Genomic DNA, 21,487 nt, shown 5'->3' with positions numbered 1-21,487 from the left:
ATTATAGAACTTTACATAAGAAGTTATTAAGAACATTGCGAATATCACATGACGAACAATTGAATGACTGAAGCAGTGTTATCAACCCTCATTCATTGACACATGTAATAAATTCGTCGAAGCAGTGAAGTTCAGAGCTGTTGTAAAAATTTCTGAAATTAAAAGTATATATTACCTAATGAAAGTATTATTTTGGGGTGAAAGAACACAATAATTATTATTTTTGGAATGTAATAATTCACTATGGCTTCATTTTAATTCTAATAAGTTTCACACTGTAATGAAACATTGTCTAAATGCCTCTCTCTCTCTCTCTCTCTCTCTCTCTCTCTCTCTCTCTCTCTCTCTCTCTCATTTGTTATAACTTACCGCTGTTATTTTGTATTTGTATTGCAGTCATTACATTAAAATTGGCTATATTGATTCTGCAATTTATACTATTATGTTATTGCTAAGAACTGATTTAAAGAATAAATGTATATATTTATTTGTAAGATATTGTAAAATTATACCACTGGAACTCTTTCAAAATATTTGATTGCTTAATACTGCCAATAAATACAATGACTTTCTTTCTTCTGTTTATAATTGTAATAGATGTTGGACACTTTGACTCCAAGTATGTTATACAGAAACGCAGTGATTTTTTACAAAAGGCAAAACTATGTGTTCGAAGAATTGTGGAGAGGAGGGTACGTGATGTATTTTAAGTAGGTTATAAAGAGTAACTATAACAACATAAACAATAAATTATTGATAAAATTATTTAATTGAATAGATAAAAAATCTACTCACCAAGCGGCAGCAGAACATACACATAAAAGACTGTTGTGATTGGCAAGCTTTCGGAGCCTGTGGCTCCTCCAGACAGCAGTGTTGAAGGGGAAGGAAGAAGGGTAAAGGAAAAGGCCTGGAGAGTTCCAGGAAAAGGTGTAGATTTTGAGAAAGTCACCCAGAACTGCGGATCAGGCGAAAAATAGAAACGACACATGTCATATACCAGCTATTATGTAAACACTGTTCAGCTTTCTACATCTGCATGACTACCACCAAATTATCAGTTAGGATAAATGGGCACAGGCATAGTGTATATACTGGAAACTCGCAATATCCTGTTGCAGAGCATGCTCTACAACATGGCATACGTGACCTCGGCACTTGTCTCACCACACATGAAACCTGGATTCTTCCGCCAGACACCAGTTTCTCAGAACTCCGCAGGTGGGAACTAGCACTACAACGTGTCCATGGTTCTCACCACCCACCTTGCCTTAATTTACGTTAATTTCTCCTGTCTCAGCTTTTCTTCACTGTAATTACTCTTTGCTTCACTCCGTTTTAGCTTTCTACATCTTTCATTGTCTTTTCCATCTATTTTCACTGCCCCCTCCCACAGCTGTTGCATACAATACTCTTAGCTTCTCACTCTTATTTACTCATGTACAGTTTTAGTAGTAATCTCTGTCTTGCATATTACCCTGTCTTCCACCTTTAAGCTCTCAGGTTTCCGAATCTTGCCGGATGCAGTCCCCAACAATTAGTCTTTCCTTCTCATCCTGTACGGTAAGTCACCCATGACCCACGGTTGTGGGTAACTTTCTCAAAATCTACCCCTTTTCTTAGACCTCTCCAGTCCTTTTCCTTCACCCTTCTTGCTTTCCCTGCAACCCTTCAGCCTGAAGAAGGAGTCACTGGCTCCAAACGCTTGCCTATCACAACAGTCTTTTATGTGTGTGTTCTGCCACTGCTTGGTGAGTAGATTTTTTATCTATCCAATTAAATAATTTTATAAAGAGTATCTGTGTGTGATGTTTTTATTGGTATACAACTTGTTATAAGCAAAACTTATTTTTACCATTTAATATGTTTCCAGATATTTACCAGTGGTAAAGATGAAATTGGGTTGATTGTACTTGGTTCTGACAAGACACAGAATCCACTTGATTACCCAAATGTGAGTGTGGAATTTCCTCTTGCACTGCCTACATGGCAGATGATATCCTTTGTGGAGAAATCTTTACATGAAAGTGAAATAAAGGCAGATTGGATAGATGGTGTTGTTGTTGGCATGCAAGTCTTGAAAGATGAGCTAGAGTAAGTATTTAAAGCTGTCTGTTTCTTGACATTCCTGGAACATGTTCCAGAATGTGTGTTACACAAATCACAGTGACATAGTTGTGACTTTATAAACTTGAATCAATATGTTTTTGTAATGAAAAAGAAACAGAAGGCACAATACCTGCAGAAATAGGAAATTATCCACATAACAGAAGAAGAAGAAGAAGAAGAAGAAGAAGAAGATGGATTTCCATTTAGATGACATCAGGGCCTCTTCCTCAAAGTGCACCGTAGACATATTCACAATCTCTGGTCAGAGTGGGCTGCCTATTGCGACTCCATCTGTTTGCGGGAGGGGGGTGTGCCACGAGTCAGTGAAGTGGGAAAGTTGACCAAGTAATATGCGTGACGTGTCATACCTCGACCGATATTGAGAACAGAATAAATAATTCAGAGGCATTACTTTTCAGCACTCCCATGCATATTCTGTATGCAAGAAAAGCTTATGGAGCAGGTTTCTCATTCAGAAATTCTATTTCAGTGTTGGTTGTTTACACGAAGACCGTGTTAAGCATAATGGAAGAAGGAGAAATGTTTATAAGCATTCCAGATTTGGCAGTGGCAGGCTCATGGTCTGCTGAGGCTCTGGTTTATTGTTTCACTATATTGCTGCTTGCATTGCTCAGAATCTCATTTTGTGCGAACATAGAATTGGTAGGTTCAGGAGGACCATGCTAAATGCCTTGCAGGGCCTCAGTAGTGCCACCCAACTAGCACCTGAGAGGGCAGACAAGTGTTCACTCATGCGTACGTGATCCTGCAGTGAAGTTGTGTACATTTAGTCAGGAAGTGGGCTTGTATACAGTGAGACAAGTATCCACACAGACAATGTGATGGCATCTGGAGCAGCACAGACTGTCAAGCCCTTAATGCAGCTCTAGAGAGAGGTGAACCGACAGCAGTGCAACTGACAACAATGCCAGACACAGGAATGGCACTGTGTCATCGTATCAGATGAGTCTCGGTTCTGCAACATCGTCACAATTGATGTACTCGTGTGTGGAGGCTCTGATGCCAACAGACCTGGCCAGATTGTACCTGTCATTCACATGCGGGTCCAGCATGTGATGTGATGGTATGGGGTGCAACTGGATACATGTCACAACCTCTGGTTCACATAGCCAGTAATTTGGACAGCAGCCATTGCATTTGTGTTTTGTTAAGGCCTATCGCTGTGCCCTATTCTCAAGGGCTCCGTGATGTTATCTTTTAACAAGATAATGCAAGACTACACATCACCTGAGCTGTACTGAGCTACCTCGATACAGAGAGTGTTCCACTGTTGCCGTATCCAGCATTTTCTTCAAATCTGTCACCTGTGTAGAACGTCTGTTCACTGGATGCCAAGAGATGGCTATGCCACCAGTCGCCAGCCACCAGTCGCCAGCCACTACAGTTGATGAACTCTGACATATGACATACAGTTGAGTAGCATGAAATGATGTACCCATGGCTGTAATCCAACCTCGATTTGATATCCAGTGTGATGAGAGCTGTTCTGCTGTTCCAGTTTCAATACTGAAATTCATATATTATTTTTATGCTATCCTAACCAGATTGGACTGTGGTGTCATACAGCATAAAATATCTTACAACATGTTGAATCAGTGATGAGAAGTGTAGAACAGCCAGCAGGGGAAAGATGTTGGCAATGAGACAGCTTTTATGTAGAACAGCAGTACAGTGTTTCACAGTGCATAATGCTTCCGCAGATTGAGAACAAAATGTGTGGTTTGCTTTCATCCATTTTCACAAACATAGCCTTGAAAAATAATGTTGACATTACTGTGCATTTCACTCTGAGGCATATTGCACTCTGAGAATGTTCATCGAATTCAGTTACTTTGTATTATATTTCAGTAACAGTGACATAATAGCAAATTGGACTGTATGAGTTTTTATGGATTTTTTTTCCAGAAACACCCTACCATTTCTTCAGATTTCTTTAATTTGGGTATAAATCCTTTCCAGCATATATGCTGTACACAAAATGTTGAACATAAAATGTAGCTATCTGCTGATTTAACATCTTGCTGAGTATACCAGTACAATGTTTTGTTGTAACAAGTAGTTCAATGTATTTTACACACTTATAAAATTATTTATACAGTTATAGCAATTTATACCATTATATTAATGTTGTACCTTAATGTTCTGGAAGACGATATTATAAGGAGCCTCATACTTTTCCTGGATGATAGAGTTGTCTATAATGAATTATTGCCTGAAAAAAATCTGCACAAATTTGAGTCAGATCATAACATTTCAAATTGGTCCAAAGATAGGCAACTGAGTTTAAGTTTTCAGAAATGTAAATTGGAGCACATCACAAAACAAATAAAAGACAGTATTGTATGACTACATTATCAAATAATCACAGTTTTAATTGGTCAACTCATACAAATATCTGGATGAAACGAAATGGTGACATAGACTCACTTGTAGGCAAAGCAGAATGCAGACTTCAATTCATTGGTAAGATACTGGAAAATGTAATCAGTCTATAGAGGACATTGCTTACAAAATACTTGTGTGGCCCATTCTAGAATATTGCTTAAGTATGACCCATAACAAATAAGGCTAATGGCAGACATTGAATGTATACAAAATAGTGTAGCATGATTGATCATAGATTTATTTGATGCATGGGAGAGCATCAAGAAGCTACTAAAAATTGGAAATGCCAGACAAGTGAAGATAGACGCCAAATATATGACAAAACCCAACTTATGAAATTTCAGGAACCTGTATTAAGTGAGGTATTTAGGGATTATACAATAACCGCATATGTATCACTCCTATAGGGACCATGAAGGCAAGATTAATTACAGCATGCACAGAACCATTTAAAGAATCATTCTTCCCACACTCCACATGAGCATTGAATGGGGAAAAACCATAATGTGTGGTACAACAATGTACTTTGTCGTACAACCCACAGTGGTTTATACAGTGTGCATGGAGACATGGAATCAGTTGACGGTAGCTGGGTAATGGTTCATATTGATTCCCATTTCCCTGTTGCAGTAGGTGATCTCATGCCTCTAATTATTTTTTCATTGCTATCTTAACTTGCATTCTTCAATTCAGTTTATTAACCCTTCTTATCTCTTTGTATTAGGGCAAAAGTACAGTTAACTTTTAAGGAATTTGTATTTTCAATTTATCAACTGGAGGTTTGTTTCATATGCAGCAGCAATGTTACAAATTATTTGTTTCAGTTTCTTTAGAATAATTTGCTGTTTCACAGGTGCCTTGAAGAAAATAAAAGATCTCGAAAGTGTCTTAATGACAACCGATGGCCTCATGTTGACAAGACAGCTGGTTGCCTTGCAGAGGGCAGGGCTTGACGGTCTGAACATCAGCTTAGACACCCTGCAGTCCCAACGCTACAACCAGATCACGAGGAGGAAAGGCTGGGAGCGTGTCATGGCTGGCATAGATCTAGCCTTGCAACTTGAATACGACCCTGTGAAGGTATTACTAGTGCAGCTGTCATCGCATGCAGACTTTCATAAGCAAAAGATATAAATCTGTTGTTAAGAATATCAATACAAGAATCACCATTTTAAAGCAGTACGCCCTCACCCTCGCCCCCATCACCGCTCCCACCCTCACCCCTGTCTCCACACTGCAACTGTAAGTGAAGGAAGGTATATTAAGACAGAAGAAGTAAATTTTAGCTGGCGATGCTAACAGTTTCATAGTTTATACAACATAAAAAAGTATGCCTTGCAAGTTTACCAATTAAATATCTTATATTTTCCTCCCAAGAGAGTCTTATGAGACTCAAGATCTTTACAGTTTCTCTTTTTTTCTTTTGTGTCTTTAGTTTAAAATAAGTTTCCTCTATTGTGGTGTTGTTTTGAAAAAATACTCGATTGTTTGGAAAAATTATTCTTAATTCTGTAGTCACACTTTTGTTGTGTCTAAGTACTACTGGTTTCAGTAGCAAGTACCAGCATCAGTTCATCTTATTATCAAAAATTTCTTTGCAGAATAAAAGCTGACCACTGTGGCCAAGCGGTTCTAGGCACTTCAGTCCGGAACCGTGCTGCTGCTACGGTCGCGGGTTCGAATCCTGTCTCAGGCAGGGATGTCCTTAGGTTAGTTAGGTTTAAGTAGTTCTAAGTCTGGGGGACTGATGAACTCAGACGTTAAGTCCCATACTGCTTAGAGCCATTTGAACCATTTTGCAAAATAAAAAGCTTCTGTACAACTGCAAACTAGACATACCATTTTCAGGGTGCAGTTCACATCTATTGAAAGCACAACAGTGACCTTTACTTTTAGTAGATAAGACACCTACAGGGGTAAGTGACTTGATGACTGCACACAAGAAGTTGTCATTTATTCCATATGTAGCTACCATGCAGACTTATATTTTGTATTAGTTTGTCCTTACTCTTCCAAAAGGTTAAACCTTGTCTCTGCAGCCACAGCTTTCTCTCTTCAGCAGTTGTCTTCATCTCCATGTGTGAAGAAAATCCCATTCATTGATCATATTGTTTAAGTAGGATGTTCTCAGTCATCCCCTTGTTTTCTTACCTACGATCTTGCCTTCAGAAATGTTTTTTAAAAGATTATCGTCTCCAGTTAAGTGTCCAGTGTATTTTGCTTTGCCCTGGCCTATAACTTTCAGTGGTTCTTTCTTGTCTCCTATTTCCTTTAACTTTTCTGTCAATGCAGCTAGTTCTTGTACTTCTCCTCCAGAACCACATTTCAGCAGGTTTGAGGCGAGCTTTCTTTGGCTTTTCTAATGTACAGATTTTGCATCTGTGTGTCAGAACACTCCACACAAAAGTCTTTACAAATATTTTCTTAATGTGGAAGCTGATATGTTTATTCAGTTGCAGCTTCTTCTTATTTTGGAAGGAACTCTTCACCTGTGCTTTTCTTTTCTTGAATGCCTTGAAATATTGATTGTTTTCTTGCAAAATGCTACTGAGATAGTGAATTTCAGTCCCTTTCTTGAGTTGCTCATTGCCTGTTCTTGTGTCAGTCCTACCTCCACCTCCTTTCTTGTCTGTAGCCATAACTTTTGTCTTCTTTGTATTCATTTTTAGCTTTAGTTTTACCACTTCTTGATTTAAGGCCTGAAACATTTTATTTAGTTCCTACTCTGATTTACTATTGCGATGTTGTCAATCTGCAGTGTATATGCATGCAATTAAGTTTCCATATCGACATCATACTCCAAAAACCACTTAACTGTGTGTGGCAGGGGGTACGTCTCATGCCACCAACTGATCCCCTCCGCCTTGTTCCACTTGTGAACAGTGCTTGGGAAGAATGACTGTCAGTACGCTTCTGTATTAGCTCTTAACTTCTCAAATTTTCTTCTCGTGATCATTTCGTGAATTGTATATGAGAGAAACTATTATGTTGTCAGACTCTTCTCGGAAACTACTCTCTCGAAATTTGGGTAGTAAATCTTTCCGTGATGCACAACTGCTCTCTTATGGCATCTACCACTAGAGTTGCTGAGCATATCTGTAATGATGTCACAGCAAATAAATGATCCTGTGACAAAACACTCCGCACTTCATTGGATCTTCTTTCTCTCTTCTGTCAGTCCTACTGGGTAAGGACACAGAGGTAATTTACATTCACTTAAGATTCTTCCTGTGAATCTTAGTCTGGCATCTGCTTTTCTATTGCTGTTTTATGTGGTCATTCCTCTTTAAGGTTGCTCTGGATAGTTACTTCTAGATATTTTATGGTAGATTCTGTTTCCAGCAATTTGTCATTAATAGTGTAGTTGTACAGTATTGACAGTATTGGATTTCTTTTCCTGTGTGTGTGTGTGTGTGTGTGTGTGTGTGTGTGTGTGTGTGATATGTTACATTTATTTATGTGCAGGGTCAACTGCCAGAGCCTGCATCATTCACCAATCCTCTGCAGGTCATTGTGCAAATTGATACTGTCTTCTGTTGTTGCTACTTTCTGATGGACAAGTGTAGTACCTGTGAACAATATTAAGGAGCCTCTGACACTTTCTACTGGATCATTTATATACATTGTAAATGTAATGGTCCTATCGCATTTCCTTGGAGTATTCCAGAAATTACCTTTTGATTCTTGTCATCTTTTCTTTGTTGTTGTTATTACTTCCTTGATGAACATATTAAGGAAGTAAGGTGATAGAAGGCACCCGTCTCTCACTGCCCTTCTGGTTTTCCTTCTTTCATATCCGGTTCAGTACTCTGACTTTTGTATATACTCAAAATTAATCATCTGCCCTTCCACTTTGGACATTACTTTAAGGAATGATGATATAATGGTAATCTGTTTATTAAACAATATTTTAACGATACACTATGCTTTCTGATCATATAGTGGCTTGATGATGGAATTTGATACTGAAATTAGTAATCATTAGACAAAATAAAAGTGAAGCTATAATAAAAGAAAGTAATATTTTGGATCATGTCAGTTGTTGTTCCAAACAACAGCACGTCAGGAATAGGTTCAAATGGCTCTGAGCACTATGCGACTTAACTTCTGAGGTCATCAGTCGCCTAGAACTTAGAACTAATTAAACCTAACTAACCTAAGGACATCACACACATCCATGCCTGAGGCAGGATTCGAACCTGTGAACGTAGCGGTCATTCGGTTCCAGACTGTAGCGCCTAGAACCGCACGGCCACTCCGGCTGTCCAGGAATAGGTACTAAATTATTTGTCCGCTGATGACCTCACAGCTTAGAACACTAAAACACAAATGTTAATAGTTTGTTATGTGCCCTGGTAGAGTTTACAACTGTTTACAGTTCACGATTGGCTGTTGGAGATTGGGCGTTAATCACATAGTGTATTTAGTGCACAGTGCAGAAAAAGGCAGAGTCCAGAAAAGTAAACAAATGTAAAGGCAAAAGTTTCATGACAGGATGTTGTGTCACCATACTTGGAAGACAATTATAGCCAAAGACAGAAATTTAGAAGAAACTGGCTCATTTGAGCTGCGGAGACCTAGTCGAGGATTCTCAGTAGATAATTGTTAGCACAGTAGAATTTACAAAGAGACAATGTCAGTTCGTGTGAGGGAATGCTGATTGGTAAGTACCTATCACCTTTCTCATAAAACTCACAATTTGAAGAATACACATCAAGGAAAAGGTTGAAGTCCAAGAGTGTCAAATATAGACAATAATATGGATCATCCAACAGTTTTGCAAAATCCCCAGTTGTACTTACTTTACTTACTTACTTACTTACTTACTAACTTACTCAGATTTGCTGTGTACCATACAAGGAACTGGTTTCCACTAGTTCACTCGATCAGCTGCCAAGTTCTCACCTTCCTCCAAGTTTGTGTCCATGTATTGAAGATTCATTGCAAAAGTTCCAAGTGTTAAAAGGTCTTCCTGTACATCTGTATCTGTCCATTGATTTCCACAACAGTGTTGATTTTGGGATTCTTCCACCTTACATGTGTAGAACATAACCTGCAATCTTCAGTCTTCTTTCAACAATAATTTTGTGCAGGCTGTCTAGACGTCGTATTCTCAGCACTTCATCGTTTGTAACTTGGTTGGGTTAACATCTTCAGAATTCATCTCTAGCATTGTTGGTGAAAAATATGGAGACTGTGTGCTGATTTTACTGACATTTCCCAAGTCTCACACATATAAACGATAAAGGAGTACAGTCAAAGATTTGTTGACATATTACAGACCTAATTGCCATATGGACTGATTTTCCAGTTCTGCTGGTGATTTCTGCATCTGTGACCTCATTATTACATATAAAGCTACCGAGATATGGAAATCTGTCAACATCTTGTAGTATCTTCTATTGCACTGTAATCAGGGAAGAGACGAGTAATTTCCACTTACTTTGCACATTCTGTTTGCCTTATCTCTATTAATTTTCAGCCCTACACAATAGGGCATTTAATGAGAAAGCAGATAAAAATTAACTTGATGCCTTCCAAGGAGACGGTCTCTACTAAGTCTCTACTCCTTCAAGTCTGACTATGTAAGTGTAGACCAGACATGGTTTAAATTCAGAGAAATAGTATCGACATCAATTAAGAGATATATACCAAATAAATTGGAAGGATACCAAATAAATTAAAAGGGTGGTGCACAAAATATGTCAAAACTCAGCTGCAGAAGCAATGAAAAAAAGCATGTCAAAGTTTAAAAGAATGCAAAATCTCCAAGATTAGCGATGTTTTACTGAAGCTCGAAACTTAGGGTGGGTTTCAGTGCAAGATGTGTTTAATAGTTCCCATAGTGAAACATCGTTTTGAAATCTGGAAGAAAATCCAAAGAGGTTCTGGTTGCATGTGTAGTACACCAATGGCAAGACACAACCAATACCTTCACTGCGCAATAGCTGTGGTAATGTTACTGATGACAGTGCTACTAAAGCAGGGTTACTAAACACGGATTTCTGAAATTTCTTCACCAAAGACAACAAAGTAAATATTGCAGTATTCAAATCAAGAACAACTGCAACTGTGAGTAACTTAGTAGTAGCTCTCCTCAGTGTCATAAAGCAGTTATGTTTCTTTCAGAGAATGCTGATACAATAGCTCCATTAGAAATCATATATAGCCACTCATTTGATAAAGATCCATACCTAGAGACTGAAAAGTTGCTCAGGTCACACCAATGCTCAAGAAAGAAAAGAGGAGTAATCTACTAAATAACAGACTCATATCACTAATGTTGATTTGCATTAGGATTTTGGAACATATATTGTGTTTGAATATTATGAATTATCTCAAAGATAATGATTCATTGATAAATAGCCAAGATAGATTCAGAAATATCGACCTTTTAAAACACAGCTAGCTCTTTAGTCACACAAAGTAATAAGTGCTGTCGACTGAGGATCTCAAATTGATTCCATATTTGTAGATTTCCAGAAGACTTTTTGAAACAGTTCCTCACAAGCATTTTCTAATCATATTGTGTGCCTAGGGAGTATTGTCTCAGTTGTGCAACTGGATGTGTGGTTTCCTGTCAGAAAAATTGATGGAAAATCATCAAGTAAAACAGAAGTGATATCTGACATTCCTCAAGGAAGTGTTACAGACCACCTGCTGTTGCCGATCTACATTAACAATTTAAGAGAGAATCTGAGCAGTCCTCTTAGATGATGCTATCATTTACAGTCTTGCAAATCATTTACTGTCTTGTAAAGTGATCAGATGATCAAAATGAACTGCAAAATGATTTAGGCTATCTATCCATATGATGCAAAAAGTGGTAACTGACCTTAAATAATAAAAATTGTTATGTCATCCGCTTGAGTAGTAAAAGGCATCTACTAAATTTTGGTTACATGATAATTCACGCAGATCTAAAGGCTGTGAAGTCTACTGAATACTTAGGAATTACATTTACAAATAACTTAAATTGGAATGCTCACATAGATAATGCGGTGGGAAAGCAAACAAAAGACTGTGATTTAATAGTAAAACATTTAGAAGATTATGATTACTAAAGAGACTATCTACAACTATACTTGTCTGTCCTCTTTTGGAGTATTCTGCATGGTGTGGGATCCTTACCAGATAGGACTGACAGAGGACATCATTTAAAAGTTCAAAGAAGGGCAGCTCATTTTGTTTTATTGGGAAACAGGAAAGTGCATGCCACAGATATCGCATGTGAATTGGGGTGGCAGTCATTAAAGCAAAATCATTTTGCTGGAGCAGGTTCTTAAAATTTCAATCATCAACTTTCTCCTCCGAATGTGAAAATATTTTGTTAGAGCCCTCTTACATAGGGAGAAATGATCATTGTAATAAAATAAGAGGAATCAGAGCTTGTACGGAAATATTGAAGTGTTTGGTTTTCCTCAAATGCTGTAGGGAGGTGGAATGGTAGATAAATAGGTTGAGGGTGGTTCTCTGAACCCTCTGCCAGCATTTAATTGTGAATTACAGACTAGTCATGCAGATATAGATAGTGTATATAGGCTTTCAATATGTGCACTGATTCTCTAATTTTATACATTGCTCAAATACTTTCGTGGCGCTTTGGAGTGATCCCTTTAAAATAACACTTTACCAGTCTTCTTAATATGTATTTTGGTAACCAGGTTGATAAGAAGTTACAACAATACTCTCTTATTACTCCCCAGTTTTGGGTTATATTAATGAACAAGATCGCCGCAGTGTTCCATAACAATTACGGGCTGAAGTTTGCTGCTGATGGAACCAATATGATTTTCTGTGTTTCCGAGCATACAGGTTGTGTATGCTGTTTGGAGTCTGGTGTATGCTGAATCAAATGTTTTTATTGTTGTGATCTTCCATCTGAAGATTGGTTTCATGGAGTTGCCCATGCTAGCTTATCCTGTGTGAACCTCTTCACCTCTGCGTAACTACTGCAGTGTACAATAACTTGAACTTGCCTACTGCAGTCAGTTTTTGGTCTCCTACAGTTGTTACCCCCATTATATTCACAGATGACCACATATTGTGGAAATTGCATATTGTAATGTAGGATGCAATAATAACGTACGGAAAGTTTCTGTTGAAAATTACGAATTATTTAGGAATAAAGGAGATGGCTCACCAAAAGGCAGAAGCACTGTCTCATCGATAGGCACAAGAACAAAAGGTATGTAGAATGAGATTTTCACCGTGCAGTGGAGTGTGCACTGATATGAAACTTCCTGGCAGATTAAAACTGTGTGCCGGACCAAGAGTCAAACTTGGGACCTTTGCCTTTTGTGGGCAAGTGCTCTACCATCTGAGCTATCCATGCACGACTCACGACCCGTCCTCACAGCTTTACTTCCACCAGTACCTCGCCTTCTACCTTCCAAACTAAAAGGTACGTTGCTTGGCGAGCTTCCAGAATGCACTTTCTTTTTCTAGCTGTAGGGAAAACATGCGCACGCGCGCGCACACACACACACACACACACACACACACACACACACACTCACATGCGCATGTCTCCTTATGCTGTGGTCGCTCAACTGCCAGCTCTTTACTGGCCCACGGTGAGTGTTCTGGAGTGAGGTGGGGCTTTAGAGTAGGGTAGGATGGGGTGGGTTGAGGCAATGTGAGAGATGGAGAGAGATGGGAGGGGTTTGGAGGGAAGCATTTAGTGGCTCGTGGGAGAGTGGGGAGCCATCTGTGGGCTAGCTAGGGGTACAGGTAGAGGGGTCAGGCGACAGACAGCTGGGCACTCATAGACTAGGGTGTGACGTGAGATAACAGCACACAACTAGCTGATTTGGGTGGTGGCGAGAGGGGGGGGAGCGGCGTGTGTGTGTGTGTGTGTGGGGGGGGGGGGGGGGGCAGGGGCGCTGGGAGTTAACTTGGATTTAGGCCAGGAAGCAAAGGATGTGCTGTATGGCTACGAAAGTTGAGTATTCTTAAATAAGATCAGCTGGTGCCAATGTATTGGAAAGTAACTGGCACACAAAGTGCAATTGTGGCTTCTTTTTCTTTATGAATTTTGAGTAGTCTGCAGGGCAAATTGAATTAGGAGGATCGGGCATTTGTGTGGGTCTAGGAAAGTAAATTGTAGAGCCAGATAAAAGGCGCGCAAGACAGGAGGGGTACTACTACTCATCACTGCTGTATCGTGCTACTAGTACGTGTCAGCGTGAGTGCACCGAGAGTGGTGTTGCCGTACATGCGTCTTTAAATTGGTCACCGACTGATCATTGCAGGCTGGCTGCTGGATTCCGTCTCTGGGAGCCAAGCGTGCGGCGCGGTCCCTGCCGTGCCATCTGCTGATGACTCGCACATATATAAGTGTGGAACAGTGCTGACTGACTCTCTGTGTGATTCTAGTTTGTAATGTGCACATCAGTGTTCTGTGTCTTGTTGAGTCCTTAGAGGCATATTGTTTGGAGGTTATTATTAAAGCCATATTTGTGCGACTTGGATCACACTTCAGTATTTATTTATTTATTTAATTATTTATTTATTTCTTGTTCCATAGATCCAGTTAGTGAGTCAATCACAAGGATATAGAACGTGTCAAATTGTACAGGTTTCAATTTAAACTTACAATAAATACAAGGGCAATTCAATGGCAAATTGTACATAGTTTAAGTAAGACATACTATAAATACAGTAACAGATACACTGTCAGCTAGACAACATAACAACCGTTTGACAGAAAAAGGAGTTTCAAATAAAGGTTAAAGATAAGAGCACAAAGTTAAATCAGATATTAGGCCTACAAGAGTAAATACATGTACAGCCAATCTGCTGTTGCAAAAAGTGTGCTAATGCCCAAATGCACAATAAAATCAATTGAACTACTTCTAGACACAATAAGTTTAGTGATGGTATACATTTTATTTCAGGTATTCATCCACAGTATAATAAGATTTCTCTGTCAGGTAATCTTTGAGAACTAGTTTAAATTTTGGCAGTTCTGTATGAACACATTTGATATGTAGTGGTAGAGCATTGAACAACTTAATGCTGGAGTAGTAAACTCCTTTTTGTACCAGAGTGAGACGTTTCATTTCTAAATGTAGATTGTTTTTGTTTCTGGTGTTATAACCATGGAATTTACTGTTGTCTTGGTAGATGGAATAATTTTTGCACACAAAGGTCAGCAAGGAAAAAATAAACTGTGAGGCAGTTGTTAGGATACCTATCTTCCGAAACAAGTGCCTGCAAGAGTGTCTTTGATGGACCCCACACATTATTCTGATTGCTTTTTTTTGGATGGTGAAAACTTTTTTTGCAAGTGGTTGGTTCCCCCAGAATATGATAGCATATGACATCAATGAGTGGAAGTTGCCAAAGTAGGCAACCTTAAAAGAGTCAACTTCAGCCACTGAAGAAATTACCCGTAATGAAAATGTTGCCGAGCTAAGTCTTTTACATAGATGAAGAATGTGAACTGACCAATTACATTTACTGTCTATGTAAGCACCCAGAATTTTGTGTCTTCAACTTTCTGTATTGGTTGATCTCTACATTTTATGTCAATTTCATCGGGATTACTATGTGATGTATGGAACCTCATATAATGAGTTTTATCTGCATTGAGTGAGAGACCATTTGAGGAGAACCAATTTATGATGTCATTAAAAACAGTATTTGTAGTTTTTTCAAGATCATCATCAATCAAATCGTCAATTAGAATTGTGGTATCATCGGCAAACAGGGTAAATTTGCTGTTTGTCTCAGAACAAAGAGGAAGATCATTAATAAAGATGAGGAAAAGCAGTGGGCGCAAAACGGAGCCTTGAGGCACACCACACGTTATCGTGCCCCATTCAGACGAGGCAGGTTCTCCAGAAGAGCCATTTAGCATTACAGTCTGCTTCCGATCCTGTAGATATGATTGTAGCCGCAAGCCAACAGTACCACCTAAACCATAGTATTCTGCCTTTTTCCAAAGAATTTGGTGGTTTACACAGTCAAAAGCTTTCATAAGATCGCAAAAAATACCCACTGGAGACATTTTTTTGTTAATGGCTTCCAGAACTTGGTTGCTGAAAGAGAATATTGCCTGTTCACTACAAAGACCGGCACGAAAACCAAACTGATTTTTGCTTAAGATACTATGGTAGTTGAGATGGTCTACAATCCTCCTGTGCACGAGTTTTTCTAGAATTTTCGAGAAGGTAGTTAATAGGGATATTGGGCGATAGTTTGTAACAATGCTTTTATCCCCTTTTTTAAAGAGAGGAATCACTACAGCCAACTTAAGTCTGTCAGGGACAATCCCATCTTGTAGGGATGCATTGTATATGTTGCATAAGACGGGACTAACAAATTTATAACAGTGTTTCAGAATTTTACTAGAAATATTGTCCACACCAGCAGAATTTTTATTTTTTAATGATCTAATTACTCTTATGACTTCGCTTACAGTAACTGGAGATAAGGATAACTGTGGGATTCTGTTGCTAATAGCTTTCTGTAGGAGGGACAATGATTCTTCCATGGAACCATTACAGCCTGTCTTCTCTGCTGCTCTCAAAAAGTGGTTATTAAATATTTCTGCAACCAACTCAGGTTTCTTAATGATACTGTCCCCTGTTTTAATCTCTACCTGAGACATGTTCCCTGTTGTCCTGCCAGTTTCCCTCTTTATTACATTCCATATAGTTTTAATTTTATTTTCTGAGCTTTCAATTTCTGATTTTATGCACATATTTTTAGATTTATTTATAACCTTCTTGAGAATGCTACAGTAAAGTTTGTAGTGTTGTCGTTTCTTTGGATCATTACAAGTCCTGAGAGAACTTTATAACATTCTCTTTGTTCTACAAGATGTTGTTATCCCTGTAGTGATCCAAGACTTCTTGGCATTGCCTATATGACTATTTCTAACTACTTTTTTGGGAAAGATGGACTCAAATACAGACATGAATTCATTTAAAAATGAATTGTACTTTTTGTTTACATCTGTTTCCCTATAAACTCGGCTCCAGTCTATCTATTTTAGGCTATCATTGAATTTTTTAAGGCCCTGTTCATTTATTATCCTAAAAGATTTCCAAGAATGCTCGGAACTGTTGCACACACTGATGTAATTGAGCCTAAGCAATTGACCACCATGATCAGAAACGCCAAGGATTGGATGTACAGTGATCTCATTCCATGTAGACTTATCTATAAATATATTATCTATCAGACTTTTACTGTTAACAGTAACCCGAGTTGGGAAATCTACTATTGCCATCAGATTATAAGACTCCATTAAATGTACTAAATCAGCTTTACTATTGCTCTCATTTAGGAAATCAACATTAAAGTCACCAGAAATTATCAAGTTCTTGGACTTTGAGTACAGTATGGATAATGAAGAATCTAAGTGCTCAAGAAATACATTCAAATTCCCTGAGGGAGTTCTATACAGTGCTAACACTACAGCCGTGAAGTCATTTACAGTAATCTCAACACCACATACTTCAATTTGTTGCTCTATACAATGGCTCTTTAAATCTAATGCATTGTAAGATATGTTGTTTTTTACATAAATTACCACTCCACATTCTTCCATGATGGTTCTTGAGTAATGCGCTGCCTGACACACAGTATTACTTGGTTAGTACATCACCACAAACATATGCACCGGGAATGTACATCCTTTGACAGTTTGCTATGTCTCTCTCTTCTAGGACTGACATGGTAGCTGCCTTGCATTTCTTAATGACTCTGACCTTGTCAACCACAAACCGAATCTTAGTACAGTCACGATTTCCCTGAAGAGATTACATGACAGCAGAGACTTGTAAAATTGTGTTACCCATTTCTCTAGCCAGTGAAGATTCATTCTATACCTTCAGATACAGTGTCATGTAGGAGTAGAACAGCAAGAAATACGGAGCTCCTCTAACAGTAATGACAGTTTATCACCTCCCAACACTACATGTGCCAATGTTTCAGTGCATTTTTGAATATGTTTGTTAACAGATTCATCAACACAACAAAAATTTACGATCTCAGTAGCATCTTATTTCTTAACTCATACTTTACTATTCATCAGAATCTTCATTGCTGCTCTTTGATTCGTCAGAGCTCCCTGCTGTACTTTGTTTTATTTCATAGTTAGAATTAGTTGAAATACCACCTACCGTATTTACTCAAATCTAAGCCGCACTCAAACCTGAAAAATGAGACTCGAAATAAAGGAAGGAAAAAAAAAATTCCTGAATCTAAGCTGCACCTGAAATTTGAGACTCGAAGTTCAAGGGGAGAGAAAAGTTTTAGGCCGCACCTCCAAATCGAAACAAAGTCGGTCCATTGTAATATGAGACACAACTTAGGTCGAATGATTGACGATACAGCTACAGTAGTTTGGTTCGAGTCATAAGCTTAGCAGTTAAGCTTTACCAGGTAGCCTTTGCTATGCGTTGGGCGCTCCGTCCGTATTTATACTGGTACCCTTCCTTTTTCACATGCATCGTCTGGTTTGAATCGATTGCTTATTTTGCTTTGATCTGATAAGTGCCGTTTTCCTTGTTATAGGCGTTTATGTCACTCTAAGCTGAAAATGCATTACTGTACTGTGTCATGCATTGTTTGTCGCATTCTGATAGTGCGTGTTTGCGGACTGTCGTCGCTCGCGGCATGGCTTGCTTTTGTGCACGCTACCGCCGCCTACAATTAAAAAAAAAAAAAAGAGAGAGAGAGAGAGAAAGAAATCATCTCATTAGCGGAACAATGGCAAGAGACTACTATTTCTTGTTACTTACACTGCTGCTTTCTTTGATAATGATCAACAAGAACCAAATAATAGACTGCGTATGATAGAACATGTTCTGAACGAGAGTTAGGCGAAAACTTTTCCTCCATTTGAAAATCTTTGCGGCCGCTTCTTTAGTACATCAAATTCTGCACAGAAATTAGAGTCATCTTAGATTTAAAAATCTAGTCAGTTGCCGTGCTTCATTTCTGACTGTATCACTATTAGGCATAAGAATAATATGAATATAAACATGACACGATATGTATATCCTTCCGCGTTTGCTGTTGTCTCACTCTAGTTTCGTAGTTTATTAGGCAGACAGGATTTAAATAAGATAGCAGCAAACATGAAAGAATACGTGGCAAAATGTTTATATTCGTATTACTCTTATGATGAAGAGAATACTGCATGTGATTCACATTTCATCAGGTTCCTATTAGCAACCATCTCTTCTCACAGGTAGGAATAAATTCAGAACGTAGAGTTGGCCATATTGACAAACATCCCAAACAGTCTTGCCAGTCGGATTTTCGTAATACATTGAAGTTCTGCTACATTCGAAGATGAACAATACGGAATTTGTATTTACTTCATTGGATAATGTGTGAAAATTGTCTTCCACCTTTTTTCTTAATTTATTTACTGACACAGAGGTTTTGGCGCCAGTATTTATCTTTGTGCCTACGAAGCATGCCTGTGTAGCGCTACATATATTCGACGGCAGAAGTTAGTTGTGGCAGCACCTACCGACATTTTTCAGAACTTCCACTTGCTTTGCACTCGAATCTAAGCCGCAGGTGGTTTTTTGGATTACAAAAACCGGAAAAAAAGTGCGGCTTAGATTTGAGTAAATACGGTACATCCTCTCCTTTGGATTCAACTTCTTAAGTATTATCTTTCAAGTCAACACCTGCTAATCTGTGAGACCGAAATGATGAGCCATACTACTCTATTTCACTGTGCCTGTTTGTTTCATTTGTATAACATTTTATTCCATCATAGATGCTGCACTTACAGTTTCATATATGCATTTCAGCAGCAGACACAATAAAAGTAGCAATCAGCAGTGCTTAGTTTGTTGAATGGGTAAAAAATATGCCATTGTCCCAGTTCCACATATCCCCAAAATTTGATTCTGCCAAATTCTGTACTCTCTGAAATCGAATGTTTAATCCAAAGATGAAAGTGAACAAGTTTGATGCAGTATTGCTAATATTGTTTATTACTCATCTTGCTGAATGAAATGCATACCATGTCCTTTCTGAAAGGTTTGCAGAATTAATGCACATACCAGTTTTCTAAAAACTTACATTGAGATTGTGCTCTCCTCCCTCTTGTACAAATTAGTAGAGCCCTTCGGATTACTCCACAATATGCCTCTTGGCAAGGTGGTAACGACAGTATTATCAAATGATAGATTGGCACTCACTGTATAGTGTAGATGTTGTGTTGCAGGCAGGGGAAAAAAAAAAAAAAAATACACCACCTATTAAACACGTAAGCTTTTGGTGCAACCCCCCCCCCCCCCCCCTTCCCACACACACACACACACACACACACACACACACACACACACACACACACACACACACACGACCGTTGTTTCTCCCATGATGATGCGCAACGGTCGTGTGTGTGTGTGTGTGTGTGTGTGTTTTGTCCACTTTGGAAGAAGACTTTCTGATCGAAAGCTTATGTGTTTAGTAGTCTTTTTTGTTGTGCTTGTCTGTGACCTAACATCTCCTGTATACAGTGAATAGCAATGTATCTTTTTTATAATATGGTCATTATTCCAGCCCAGATTTTCTATTGTTTGTTTCCTTTTAAGACCTTATAAAGACAGTTACTGACAATTTCTTTTTTCTTATTGGAGAAAAGTAAAACCATATGGGGGCCAGACGAAGATTGTAAATGAATATGGAATAGAGTATTTTTATTTTCCCTGTATGCAGTGTCAATAACGTCACCTCACACACTTAATTTCTGGCAGCACCTCCTTCTCAACACATGACTGTCCCCCACCACCTCACCATAGTCTTCAAGTTATATCCTATAGCACTTCTGGGTGGACAAATAGATGAAGGATGTAGTTTAAAACAGTATAACTAAACTTAAAAGTCAAACTGCCCTTTTATAGAGACTGCCATCATTATTTAAACATAATAAACAACATCAAAACAGTCAAAAGAATTTTTTTTTCAAAAGAGCAGAAAATTGTAGTGAAATTCATGAAAGGATTGTTTTAAATTGTTATATCTTAAATCAATAAGTATGTCAGCATTTCCCAGGATTTTCTGGCTTAATTAAGACTAGGTCATGCCACCACAGTGGTCAGACAGTGGACTTGCCTTCGAGAGGACAACGGACCCGAGTCCCATCGGGCCATCAAAATTTGGGTTTTCCTTGATTTCCCTAAAGGATTTAAGACAAATGCTGGGATGGTTCCTTTGAAAAAGATGACATTCGGCTGAGGAAGCTAATTTCTGTGGCATGTCTGATGACACAGTGCTGGTGGAAGCACGAGTATTTCAGAGCACACCATTCATTGCACATTGTTAAACATAGGGCTCTGCTGCAGACAACCCCCGTATGTTCCCATGTTGACAACACTGCTGAATTACAATTTCTGTGGCTCAGGAGCATTGAGACTGGGCAGTGAATCAATAGAAATGTGTCATCTGGTTGAATCATTCGTGTTTCGCATTACACCTGCTTGACGGTTTTGTGCACATACACCGTCAACAGAGTGAATTGGTGCTTGAAAGGTGCACTTTGCTACAGACTTAGGCCAGTGGGAGCAATATTATGCTATGGAGGACATTCACCTGGTCTTCTGTGGGTCCTGTGGTAGTAACTGAAGGCTCCATAACAGCTTTGTTCTGTGTGAACATTATTGTGCACTGTCCACACCCTGTCTCTAATGAAGGTGACATGTTTCAACAATATGACTTTCAGTGTCACGAGGCCAGAATCAAATTCACCCCTTCTGAATCTGATGGAATACATCTGTGATGCTATCAGATACCAGTTCTGCACCCAGAAACCACTGATCTCCAATTTATGGGAATTACATGACCTGTGCTTACACATGCGGTGCTGCATAATGCTGGGAACATACCTCACATAATGCTGGGAACATACCTGAAATTTGTTGAACTTGTCCCACACAAAATCACTGCTGTATTGTGTTCCAACAGTGGACAAACACATTATCAAACAGGA

At 38.7% G+C, this 21,487-nt stretch overlaps 1 protein-coding gene across 1 annotated transcript in view; it reads left to right on the top strand.

Annotated features, from left to right (window-relative positions):
• The first annotated feature begins 563 nt into the window (after positions 1-563).
• LOC124722821 (molybdenum cofactor biosynthesis protein 1-like) overlaps positions 564-21,487 on the top strand; it is a 43,464-nt gene continuing 22,540 nt past the window's right edge. Inside the window, exons 1-3 of the mRNA XM_047247946.1 lie at positions 564-692; positions 1,874-2,094; positions 9,355-9,430. Coding sequence (XP_047103902.1) covers positions 564-692; positions 1,874-2,094; positions 9,355-9,430 — 426 coding nt within the window. The remainder of the gene's footprint in view (positions 693-1,873; positions 2,095-9,354; positions 9,431-21,487) is intronic.

The sequence above is a fragment of the Schistocerca piceifrons genome, chromosome X (assembly GCF_021461385.2).
Source record: "Schistocerca piceifrons isolate TAMUIC-IGC-003096 chromosome X, iqSchPice1.1, whole genome shotgun sequence".
Lineage (NCBI taxonomy): Eukaryota > Metazoa > Arthropoda > Insecta > Orthoptera > Acrididae > Schistocerca > Schistocerca piceifrons.
This window is presented reverse-complemented; position numbering and strand designations above follow the sequence as displayed.